Consider the following 13,744-nt stretch of genomic DNA (forward strand, 5'->3'; position numbering starts at 1 on the left):
TGTGGAGGGTTCAAACTTCAGGAATTCTGATAAATAGGTTGATTGAAGAGACGTTACCTTAGGAGACATAAATTCTCATACTTCATTACAAGACATATGCATGCTCATTTCATGAAGAAACTCAAGTAATTACCGTCCTAGTATGAAATAAACCCTGTATTGATTAATCTATGGCAGTGACAATGCCAGATGAAGCCATGCTGCCATGTATACAGAAAAATATTTATAAATTTTGAAAAAGCACTTCTTAGCAATTGCTCTCCAGATGAAGATAAGAGGTTTGTTCAGCTGTCAAGTCCAAGTTCCTTCCTCATTTTTAATAACAACTTTGGTATTGTAGGTCATTGGTCCTAATATTCATTATGCTCCGGGTGCTAAGGGTTTCTAACCCTATTTTTTTCTAGCCTAGTCCCATTTAAGTCTTCAAATGTAGGAAAACAAGTGCTCAAATAAGGTAGTGACTGATAAGCAGATGTGAGAGACATAGGTCTGATTCTCCTCATTACAGTGTTTGACTTCACATAGCTTGTGATTACAGGCAAGATCTTTACTAACACTAATTAATAAAGCTTTACTAATGTGCACTGATTGTTCATTTATATCATCTGAGCATATACATTTGGTGTCTGATAGAAAATATCACTGGCAACATACCAAAGAAAACTTTCTTTGGTTTCTAGGTCTTGGAGCATCTTAGCATTGATTAGGCATCTCAGAGGCAACAGGACACAGGTTGTGCCAATGTGGTGGAGTTTTTCTGCTGTGCCTCAGCAGAGCACCTGACAGGCAGGTTAGCGCATGCTGGGTGCTTCTACACTAGCATAGGACCAGGAGTGCTCTTTTGAGGCAGATTTCCCAATTGTCTCCATTTGTCGCTCTTCTTTTCACATCACCGAGTGAGCTCAAAGTACATGACTTCTAGTTTGAAACTAAACCAGAAGATGCACTCCCAACTTTTTGTGAGAATTCAGTTCAGAGGCTCAAACTAGGGCCAGTCTGAAATGGAAAAAATCTCTAGAAGCCATAGAGTGTGACCATCAGGTCCTCAGCATCAGCTGTTTCACTCTGCAGATCATTCCTATTTGTATGCACTGTGTGCTAATATTGATATAGCACCTGAGTCCTGATGCCTCCCAACTGTCCAGGCTAACGACCTTGCTGCATGTGCCATGGTTCTGTCCCAAAAGATGCCAGAGTGTGCCATGGGCCTGCATGACCACCTTTATTTTGGGTTGATAGAGGCATCTTGTCTCTCCCTGAGCATGAGGCAGGTGCACATCCAGCCCTGGGAACTCAGAAGTGCTCCTGAGTCTTCCTGTACAGTGCTCTATTTTTCTTCCACAAGAAACAGGAATCACTGAAGACTTCTACTGCATAGGGACAGAAGATATATGAAATAAATTGCCCTCCTTTAATCTTCTATTTCAGTCATTCCTATACTTACTAGGGTATGAGAGATCCAATTCCTACTCTGTGGGACAGAATGAACTGTCAAAAGCATTTCCTTGATTTTCTGCAAAATGTTATCAATTCTTTTACAGGAGGAATCACCTTAGCTGTCTCCCAAATAGTATTCATTCCCTCAGAAGAGATTATGATTTTCATAAGAGCATGATTTTGAAAGTCTGCAGGAAAAGGAGCACATTTTGAATTCAGCTATGACGGCTACTGTGGGGATGATACCAAAGTTATTGCTGTTTTGTCAAATCAGTGATTTAATTAGGCTATAACGCTTTAGAAAGTTCCATATTTAAACCTGTCACATTCTTTTAACTGACTGTATATCCTAAAACTTTTGTACTTCAGTTATTATGCTACAGCACTGAAAAAAATCCACATGTAGCACGAGAAGAGAGTGCTTTTAATTTATAGCAACTTGTTGTACTTCCTTTATTACTCCTGAATTATAAATAATTTTCTATGACAGAATAAGAATAAGTAAATCATGCAAAACTTTCCTATGTAGTATTTCAAATGGTAATTTAACTGCCTTTCACCGTGGGAACCGTAGAGTTGGAGAATCTAAGACAAAAGTCCTGTAATACTGATGTGCATGTAGTGTTGACCATCTACATAATTCCAGACACAGTCTATCACTGCACATTTCGTGTTGTATTACCATAAAGTAACAGAAAATTAATTTTTGCTGAAAATAAGAGAAAAATAAAATTCCCTCCACACTGTCACATTCACACTCACCTCACAGCAACACTGATAATAGTCTGTCTCCTCCCTGCGCTGCAGTTTCCCAAACTAGTTACCTGTGTACTCTGATGCTGCTCCTTTCCTATCTGAGGCCGATGTTCACTGCAGAAGTGGCTGAAGCCTTGTAAGAAATGGCTTTCTCCTTTAGTCATTACTGTTCCTCTTGCTGACATTACTTAACGCGCAGGGAGAGCTGGCAGAGTGGAGTGCACGAGCACTCCTCATCTGCTCCAGCAGATGGAGGATTTCTGTGATTCTCCACTACCAGTTTAAGCCAGGGCAGCTCACAATACTAAAGTAGATTTGGAGTACCCATGCAGCCTAATTTGTTAGCGCTCCTGAAGAGAATGTACTGCCAAGCATAGGGACAGTAGTTTTTCAAAACAGTTACAGCTAAGTTCAGAAAATAGACTATTAAACCACAAGGTTTTCCTAGCATTACTAGTTTTTAAGCCATATATATTGCATATGCAGTAGGTTTAGTAAAATAAGTGGTATTTAGCACGGTATAAGTAAGCATAATGGTTTTGAGCCTGTGTTTTGAAAATATTTTTTGTCTTCTGACAAGATTCCACATTTCAAATAAGAAAGGTACCATTTGTGATTTGAAAGATAGCCTCTTCACCTATTCTTCTCACAAAATTATAAAATGCATAGCTATCAAGTCAGAAAATCCTGTGTATGTTGCAGTCTTTGCAGATAGGCAAAAAGAGAACAGAAGAGTGAAAAAATAAGTGGATGCTCTCCTTACAAAAAAAAAACCAAAACAAAACAAACCTGGTCTTGAATTTTTTTCTAAGATAATATATACTTGTCCAATTATGACAGAAGAAAAGTGCAACTGTCTTTTCTGTGTGGATTTATGGGGTGAAATCTTGGCTTTGCCAATGTTAGTTGAACTTTAGTCATTAGCTTGTGTAGGGCAAAGTTTCCAACCATTCCTTAGTACTTTGTCTCCACCCATCTTTTCATGGAGGGAGAAGTTTGGAGGCTTACTAGAAAAACAGCACAAATTGAATTATCCAAAGAAAATAATTCTAATTTTCAGTGTTCGCGTTTTAAAGTTAAATGTCTGGTTTCTATTGGGTCTTCTGCTCAGCACATCTATAGCACTTTTCTCTTACTGCTCAGGCAATTAATTAAATCTCAGAATGCCCCAGGGAGGTAGGTATTCCTGTCTCATTCTACCAGTGAGGAAGTCATACCACAAAATATTAAACAATTATCCAAGGTCACTGAGCAAACAAGCAGTAGAGCTAGTAATCACAATTCCTGAATTCCACTTATGCTCCATCTCTAGTGCAGTGTGTTCTCTCCAAATGTATGCATTATAATGACCTTGCAAAGAACGTAGAGGTTTTTTTCCTCATAGGAAAGAAAACTATTTTATTTTGAACTAAAAGCAGCTTCTATGTTTCTAATTCCACTGCCAGCTAAGTGGCAAATCAGATTAAACGATTATCTTAATTGCTGTTATATACATCTTAACTATCTAAACAAAATAGCTCTTTTTATCTCTTCCTGGCCACCAAAATAATTGACCAGAGATGAATAAAATTGTGCCCAAAAATTGCGGGCAATATTCAGATGTTAAATAAGTTACCAGGAAGAAGAAGTGATCAGGTCTTTATTATTACAGGGAGTGAGCAATGAATATAAATGTAAAATTACTAGGAAATAACATATTCATATGCATATCACATGCTGTTAATATGTATTTTTTAATTTTAAAGCATCTGTTAATATGATCTGCCTTTTAATTACTTGTGTTGTTGCCCTCTTTGCATTTGTGGAAGAGTTTTTTATTCAATGCTGGAAAACTCCATTACAAGGTTGCAGAATGCTGACTGAAGAGTAGGAAAAAAGTGCTCTGAATATGTGCTTTTCTTGAATCTTGTACTAGAAGACATTTAAGCATGTGATGATAGCCACTGCTTGGGGTAGAATTTTGGGGTAGATGGACCACTATGAATTTTTCTGTGCTTTCAATACTACATAGGTAAAATAGTAAGACAGAAACAACTTCATACGTATCTCTCTCTGTTATAAACGATACCGTTTACTGACCCCACATTCAAAGGAATTTCACGGGACATTTTTTTCATTCCAACTCTCCAGTAAGAAAAAAATCTAACTTAAATTCTGTATTTAAACAGTAGACCAGAGCTACTGAGTCTACTAGCAATTGATCAAACAATAATCTTTAAAGATAGTCTCAGCTAATATATCAATAATGTCTGTAATAGATACTGGAAGTATTTATATAACTCAACAAACACAACAACTAAGAGTCAATCTGAATTGTAATAAGCAGTGCAGAAAAACTAACATATAATTTCAGTCAATCATAAACCAAGGGTGCTGATTGCCTGTGATAATAGCAATTAATTTATGTATCCTAAAGGTGAGCTTCAAATATTGATTCACAGGGAGCATACAGCAAATTGAAAGAAGTAGCCAGTGTAATTAAAAGGGCTGTGTCCATGACTTCACATTTCTTATCAAAGTAGCCACCAAAAAATTTGCAGCGACACTTGTTACCACACCTAAAGCAATCCTCATGCCCAAGCACACTCAGATTCCTCAGCAATAAACTCTCTTATGTTTCCATCATGCTGCCATAACTTACATTTTTAGTTTCTGAAAGCGAAGCATACAATATTTCTTCTTAGCTAAGGGTGTTGGCAATAACACCAAATTCCTGGAAAAACTGGACCCTCAGCCCTCAGTTATTAAGCTGCCTGTGTGGATTTCTTTCCCATCGCAGTCTTTGACACCTGATAGCACTGGGGACAGTCAGAAGTGAAAAGGACAGGGGGTGAGAGGAGCCCGCTAGAGGCAGAAGGACTGGATGGCAGGCTGGAAGTCACCGGAGGAGCAGGGAGGTCAGACTCCACAGGGTTTCTTTGCACAGGAGTCAGAAGGAGGAAAAGGAATCAGCGTTAAAACATGATGACCGCCCTGCACATCCCTTCAGCTCTTGGGCATGCTGATTCACAGACTTGCTAGCAGTTCTCTCTCTCTATCTCCATACCTTTCTCTCTCCAAGGCTACAGCTCTTACCTGCTCTTCATCTGAAATCCCTTTCAGTTTCCACTTCATTAACATGTCACTTTTTTAAGCTAAAATGTGTCCAGGCTCTCTTTCCTTTCCATTTCGGCACAGTCTCTCAGAGAAAGACCAGACTCCACTGTTCTCGTATGTTCTGAAACACAGTGAAACTCAGCTTGGGAATCAAAAAGGCTGAGGGGTCTCTCGACCCTTCTGCTACCCAACAAGCTACCCAAATCTCTGTGTGACTACTGAGGTAGTCTATATGGCTTCAATCCTTTAAGACTATTCCTGAAGATAGAGCTTTCCATTCTCAGGAGCCCACCTCGATGCTGAAAGAAAAAAGGTTACCTCGGAGTACTGGAACTGAGATATGAAAGAGCAACTTTGCACATCAAGGAAGCTTTAATTACTGGCATTCAGATATATTGTTCTTCATTAAAAATCCCTGTAGGAAAAAACACTAATAATCTGATTTCTTTTCTTGGTGTGGCTGCATCTTGTAATTTATTGGCATCGTGTGGTTCAGAGACTCTTTATAGTGTTGCTCCATTTCATCTTGCTTTCTCCACAATAAATGTATAATCCTTTACTGCTGTATAAGTGGGAGAGGCCAGTGTTTTCCCAGTTAAAGGCTGTAATCCCAAAACTTATCTATGTTTTGGCTACGGATTCACCTATTAATGCAATAGGGTCTATCATGCAATAACAAGAGCTGTTAGCTGTCAACCATCCTCTCATATTTTGATGATGGTATTACCAAATAGATATAAATAAGTTATGACCATTATCCTTCCTTGTTAAAGTTTGAAATCAAGCAAATAGGTCTACCACGTTACTGGAAAAAAGAGCATAAGAGACTTGTACCACAAATTGCATTTCTGTTCTTGTCCTGTATCAGAAGCTGGTACAGCCACACCAGCAATTTACTTTAAGAACACTGTTAGTCAAGGAAAAACAGCTTCTTCTAATGGGCAATATAAAGTAATTTTTCACTATATGAGTACTGCCAGAAAGACTGTACGTTTCACCTTTATGTGAAGGCGTTTCAATCTGGAGGTGGGGGAGGGGACTCGAAGGGAACAAGAAATTGGTTTGTCTTTGTGTGGTATATTTAGTGAGTATTTTTACTACTTTACTCATTTTCATTTATATAAATAAAGCTTCTCCTTTTTTATCTAAGTCTTACTTCTCCCCAAGGCTTCTCTGCAAATGCAGTGGCACTTCAGCAAAGAGTAACTGAAGCTGCAGCACATTTACAGCAAAATGCCATTTTTAAAGGGTGTAATGAAGCATACTGCAGAGACAGGATTTTTAAATTCACTATATGGAAACTGATTCACTGTAGGAATGAGAGACCTGAGGATTTAGGACTATATCATATTGGCTGCCACTTCTTCAACCCTCTAGGCAATAGCTTTCCACAGTAAACTTTGGTTTTGTGTGACCATAAAACCCCTGATATTCAAGAAGAGAACATCCTGAGCAGCTCAAAGAAAAAGAAAATAAATGGAAGGCACCAAAAATCACAACAGGAATGTTTCTTGTTCCATAGCAAGGTCAGCTGCTACCAAATCTTCTCCAGAGATGTCCACTCCCAATATGTGCTAGCCTGAGCCTCACTTTAGCTCTGCGGCTGCTATTCCCCCTCCCCAAGCTTTCCCCTCCCACCCCAAGGCAACAAGACATTGAAATGTAGTTGCAGAGAAGACATCTTGCAGAGAAGAAATAGCTTTCAGAATTTTAACAGGCACTTTATGTTTTATATTTTCATTTTTCTGTTTTCATAGAACATTATCTCTTTACAAAAGCAGTCTTTGATACCTGTTTTAACCATTCGGTATTTCAGTCTGGAGTCAGCTAATTATTTTCTTACTGGCCACAAAAGTCAGCAGTGATTAGCAAAAACAAGATACCAGCAATAAAATCATGCCCATTAAAAAACAACAGGCTCATTAACTAAAATGCTTCAGTTCAGTCAAACTTTTTTTCTGTTACCTCTGCTCACTCCTGGAGTCTTTGGAATATAGGTCATTTTTTGCAGTTGTAGATCTGTAGCAACATTAGATACTCCAATTAGTCAGGTAAAAAAATGACAGGTATTCTGATTTTCTAAGGGGGCTATTGTGTTTTTTTCCTACTAAATGAAAGTGCATGTATGATGAATTTCATTTATTCAGGGAGAATTTTTTGAGTCTTAAAAGTCTTTAAATGTTATTAAAAAAATTAAAAATAGGCAGCAGCAACTTTTAAACTTCAAAAGTGAATGGCCAGAAAGAATAGTTCTTTCTTAACATCAACAATGTTTTTATTCCTTTTTAAAATGAAGTTTGGACAATAAGGAGGTCAAGTAGAGATATAATACTTCATTTACACTAGAAGAATAGCCAGTACATTACTAATGGTTGACTATCTTAAACCAAAACTGGAAAGAAATATGCATCACAAAACTTTAAACACTCTTTGACAGCTCTGTTGTGATTGGAGGGGCAAATTCACTTCTTGGTTTTGGGAAATATAGTTGATTTCAGTGAAGGAGTATCTGAGATGAGGAAGTTAGTGGGCCAGTAACACCTGTACCCAGAGGAGCAGGCGAAAGTCATCAGAAGATAAGAGGAAGGAAATAAGTGTCCTCTCCAACCTGCATTTGGGCCCATTCACAATTCAACATCATGCCAACATGCGATAATACTCTGTGTGCCTACACTGCTGGTCGGGCCGTGGGCCTGGATCTGGTCTATGATCTAATGGCCCGACTGACCATTCACACTCAAAATTCACTTTAATAAATAATCTGACCCCAAGCAATTCTTACATATTATAAATCATGCTCTGCCCTGTGGTAATTTTGGGGGAAAAAAATGATGCTTCATCATTGGCAATATCTCCAGTCGCCAGTGTCTCCCTTGGCGACTGCCAGAGTAAAACATTTGCTGGAGTTTATATTATTCCATAAGCTCGCAGGTTTTGATTACTGCTTCTCAACTAAAACATGGTGTCTGACCCTGAGCACTGTTTCAAGTCAATGTGGTCTCCTTTGCATTAAAAAATAGACTATTTGCACTAATGCAGTCACTAACCGTCTCAACTGAAAAGGTGTTTTGTGAATCCACCTCCTAACTGTAACCAAAGACGTGACTGCTCTCAGTTTCAGTGCAAGGTGCAACATTAATTTACCTTCAGTGTTGGTTTGAGGTAACCCATTTTGCTTTGCTCTGAAACGGAGGGCACACAAAACGTTACCACCTTTCTGTTCATGGTGTAGCTTCTTCAACCATGAAGATCCCCAACTATTCTGCAAGAGTTTCTCTATACTAAATATCAGTGTCTTTGTACTTTTCCACCCATGCAACATTTAAAGAGAGTTCAGTTTCCCTCCCGTGGCCAGGAGACCTCATTCTCCTTTACCCAGGAGGACTTCCTGACCTGCCAGAGAGAGAAATTGTGACTTCAGTTTCCCATGTGGGTGGACAGTATGTGGTCCTATCCATGTTGGGTAAGATTTCAGTTTTGCAAAGTTTCTGCTAAAGGATGGATTTTTAAACTTATTTACTCACATACTTCCTGTGTTATGGCTAAAAGCGTGGTATGACTGACAGCAAAATACATTGTATTATAAAGGTTTTGGAAATAGTAAACCGAAAATGTAACATCAGCACACCATTCCATACATGTAGCTAATATGTCACCATATTGCTCAAAAATTCATTTGGAACTTGGACTCTAACACATGCATATAAAAAGAAAAATTCAAACAATTTTTTCTGTGCTTGTACTATGTAACAGTATCACTATCATGTATTTGGAATTCTATATTATTATCAATAGACACATTAATTAAGATGCAGAAGAAAAACAAAGGCCTCTGTATGTATTACTTTCACTGGGAAGTCTTGTCATTTTAAGCTCATCATAACCAACTGATATGAATAAACTGTTTAAGGAGAAATTAGTGAAGACTGAACTTTAGTAAGTTATCTATAGCAACTGAGCCCAGAGCAATCAAAATATGGACCTTTTACTGAACTCTTGTTCTGCTCTAGAAGGTATATTTACGAAGTCTTTGCCTGAGAGGAAAATGTTGCTATCACTCTAAAAACTTGCTTTAATAAAAGAAAATCTTTGACATGTCTTAATGGAGATGAAGATTTTTTCAGTTCCTTTTTATATTTAAGGCCATCATTCCATTAATCAAGTAGCTGACTAAATTTAAGGCAATGTAGTTAGCCTTTATTGAAATATATGAATAATATAATTTTGATTTTTAATATTATCATGTACTAGACTATGTATTTTATTTTGCATAGAAAGCTCTATTCTCTTGTTTAGTTCATTCTGTTAAAAAATTGAACAAAATTCTTCAGTGCTTTGAGTGAATTGCAATAGGCACACTACTTTCAAAAAGCTAGGAATCCGTCACTACTTTCTGGCAGTGACCTGACACTTGAAAGCCCAGTTTCTCCTTTCAGTAGTGGGAATGGAATACAAAAAAAAAAGAAAAATTAACTGAGGTTGGATTCACTCTACGGGTACCTCAGGAATCAGATCGAACTCAAGAACATCTCTGCTTGGCTTATTAGAAAATAAATGAGAAAGTTGCACGTAACATGAAAAATGTATTAAAAATACGTTCTTCTTGGCTATGAGCAATGAATATTTTTGCCCCTGCTCACTATAGCTAGTATGTCCTACATTATCTCACAGCGTATCCCCTTATACCTGGTAGTTCAGCAAGTTTCACATTTATATTCCTTACAGATGAATTTTATTGACCATGCTGAGTCAGGAGTACTCATTTCAATACTTGGTGTCTGAGTGGGATAGCAAAAGACTAAAACAAGACCTGAGCAAGGAAAATATGTTCTGAAATGTTAATTTCTTCAACAGGCACTTAAAAAATTTTGTATGGGTCAAGGCATAAAAATTATGTGCATCTTAAAAAATAGATACAAGTAGATTTTTAAATTTATGGGGCAAGGACCTCAAACGTTTCAAATCTTCAGCAGTAGTTCAGGACTGGATAGTTCTGCTTACTACCGTGTTACCTATTTATAAATGAAATAAAATAGCCCCACATTAGACTTAGGAAAAAGGCTCTATTTTAATATACCAATCAATTAATTTTGTCTTGATAGCAACAGCAAGTACACCGTTTCATCATCAGTTTGAATCTTCCCTTCCCTTTCCTACTGGCTTCAAGTCACCTTGCAATCTTTTAAACTCCTTTCTTTTCAATCTCTGGTTTTTATGCACTTTAAGTGTTCTTTTTTTCCCAGCATCAGAAGGCTTGACCCTTACTTTTATATTTTACAAACATTAATATTCTATGCATACCTGTAATACAAACATGCTGATCACCAATAAAATAAAACAATATGGAAAATAGCTAACATCTGCCACACTGATTTCTTAATAGCTTCTGTACTTCATTACAAAGACATAGACAGAATATCATATAACTTTGGGGGGGTTGTAGAGATTTTGGAACTTCCTCATGAACATGTGCATGTCAGATGTAGTCTATGACTATTGTAACAGGGTAATGTTGCACTATGATGTGATATCAGATAGATGATATACTATGATTTCTGCATTTCCATTTTTATCGCTGTGTGTATGATCAGTTCAAGTCAGTGGAAGATAAAACGAGAAATAATTTGACAATCCACTACCTGATTTAGGAGAGAGTTCAAGTTTGGTGTTCAACCGCTGGACCACAACTGTAGGTAGCTTCCTGTTTGCTCCTTTGGAAGGCTTGACTTTCAAGAATACCATGTCTGTAGGAAAAAAAAAAAAAAGACTTTGAAGAAAAACTGAGCTAGCCTTACAGTTTTTAACATATTCTTCCCGAGCATATTTCATTCAGACAAATTTGAAAAAGTATTCTAAAGATAATGCAAAGTAAAAACTATTTGGCAAAACTCTCTTGCTTAATGTACTATCTTCATTTCTACATATTATTTTTCTTCCATTATTTTCTTTCCTTTGGTCTCAAATGGAAGTAAAAAATCAAATGTATTTCTATTATCTTTTCACGATTCAACTCCTCATTAACACACCAACTGCATTAAATGTTATTCACATTGGTGCTTTAACTTAAATGGTAAAAGCTCAAAACATCTAATAAATTCTGGGCTGGCAGACTAGTGCAGTGATTTTTCCAGAGCTGACTGTGCTGCCACCACAGTAGGTAGTCATTCTCTGCTGAAAGTGAAGGAGTAAGGTTTTTTCATCCTGAGATAGACAGGTTGCCCATGTAGAGAAGTGGAAGGTTAGTTTTTCGTAAGTTTTTGTGGGAGGATAAAGAAATGGATCATAACACCATCCTCGTTTTATTTTTCTAAAGCTTTCAGCCAAAACCCTCGAGAATTTTGACAGCCATTAGCAGTGGCATCACTTCATTCTTTCAAGTTTAGATATTTACAAAACATGTTTTTCTCTTCTATTTTTAGCACAAGAAGAATGGGCCACAACCCGTTCCAGCCTAAAGGCACCACCTCCAAGGTCAGCCAGAGGGGGTTACAGGGAACACCCCTATGGTAGATATTGAAGGTCCTTCTCATCTGTGACCTCATCTCAAAGACAATTAATAGCCTGTGGTCTCCACATAAACAGCAACAAGACAAGTAATAGTCCATTTCTTTTCTATCCTAGGGATTACTGCTCATTATTATCCTATGTACTACTTGTATTTCCTATAACATTGGAGTGACATTGGCATTAGTATTATTTTATAACACGGACTTAAAAAAACAGAGACAAAAAACCTTTGGCAAGCATTGTCTATAAACCATTCAAAGATGATGTTCTGTTGGTTGTATTCATTGCTGTGTGTAACTTAAAAAGCATGACACTGTTACAGATCTTGAGTCTCTCTACATACTAGCTAAGGCTTAGTTTTTGTTTAGGGTTGCTGAAAGACTGTAATATGATTCTTTTTTTTCCTTTTTTTTTTTTTTGAACCAGACAATAATCAAGCTGTAGATAAGATGTTTTAACCTGTCTTTTTTAATATATGTTAGTTTAGATTAAGATGTTCGATATTAAGTTTGTAAATTTAATTTTAAATGCTGTTTTAATGGGGTTGAAAACAAGCAGCTACTGTATGTATGTAGCTAACTGAATTTGTTCAGTGTTTTAACCTGTATTTGTTAAAAAAAATCACATAAAGTTCCATGTGTAAGCTTCTCTAAATAGGAAACCATAATTTTGTCAAATATGTTTGCCATAATTTGTCAATAAAGCTGAAACCTTTTGTAACAAACTAAATTTGGAATTACTTGTTTTCTAGCTTTAAATGCCTGCTTTATTTCTTTCTCAAGAGATGCCTAAAATGTTTTTTATATAAAAATTACAAAAATGAACCCAAGCCTGTTTTAAGCTTTTTTGTGTAAGACTTTAAAAGTTGTATTAATAACTTCTGGTTGTTAAATAATTTAAAAGTTAACAAACTAAACTGTTACATGAATCATGGTTAGTATCCACTAATGTATAACATGTTAATGGAAAAACATGCTTTAGAACAATAAATGGATTTTAAACTATCCTCTAAGCTTGATCTTGCTAAACACAAACTCTGATTGACTTGTTTGTATTAGCATGTCTCTCGTGAGAATGTAATGGAGTTTAAAGAGGTAAGATTACTGCTTACCACTGTTAGACTGTCTAAATGCTAGTTCTTCAACCTTTGAGTTTCCCCGCACATTAAATATCCCATTCAACATGTAAGCATTGCATAGATTCACCTATTTGTTTTCACTCAGAAGAGTGCGTTGACTGCATTTTTCGTAGTATATAACAATTTGTCTTGATAAACAAATCATCAGTGTCACTGCCCAGTTGTTGGTACTCAACTTCAAAAACTTTATTTGTAATTTTCAGTGCTAAATATCACCGCCCTTGAAGGCAGTTTAGAGGGCTGATATTTCTTTTGAGACTATCAGACTTGATGGCTGATGATTATTAAGGAAATATGTCGCAGGACTCAAAGGATGACTAAACGTTAAACAGGTAACACTAATAGTAACTCTGTAATTTTGAGTATGCAACAGTAATGTTAAATATTCTCAGTTATTAAGTTACTGATAGTTAAAAAAGTAAACCTACCAAAAGATAACAAATAGGTATATAGGCTATTAAAACAACTAATTAACATTAACTAGTGACAACAAAATTATTCTACAATATATAACCCTCAAAGTAATAAACAGAACTAAAATTAACAATAATAGTAATGCAACTCTTGCTAACAACAAATATATAACCTAAATTCTGATGAAAAAAAAAAAAAAAAAAAAGAACAGAAGACTTGATGGTAGGGATGCCAAAACTGTTAATCCTTTAAATACAGTCTTTTTATTTACAGTGGCTTTTTGTCAATGTGATTGGTTTACTTTTTTGATGAGAATAAAGCACAGGCCTATTGCTGTTCAGTTTGTGAACAAAATCTCTTGCAGCTGGAGTTGCATGCTAACTCTTTTTGAATAGT

General features: G+C 36.6%; 1 protein-coding gene across 1 annotated transcript in view; it reads left to right on the top strand.

The window, feature by feature from the left end:
- Positions 1-12,792, top strand: part of KHDRBS2 (KH domain containing, RNA binding, signal transduction associated 2) — a 304,707-nt gene extending 291,915 nt beyond the window's left edge. Inside the window, exon 9 of the mRNA XM_009333248.1 lies at positions 11,709-12,792. Coding sequence (XP_009331523.1) covers positions 11,709-11,806 — 98 coding nt within the window. The 3' untranslated portion in view covers positions 11,807-12,792. The remainder of the gene's footprint in view (positions 1-11,708) is intronic.
- Positions 12,793-13,744: the final 952 nt, after the last annotated feature.

Source organism: Pygoscelis adeliae, unplaced genomic scaffold, assembly GCF_000699105.1.
Source record: "Pygoscelis adeliae isolate BGI_AS28 unplaced genomic scaffold, ASM69910v1 Scaffold57, whole genome shotgun sequence".
NCBI lineage: Eukaryota > Metazoa > Chordata > Aves > Sphenisciformes > Spheniscidae > Pygoscelis > Pygoscelis adeliae.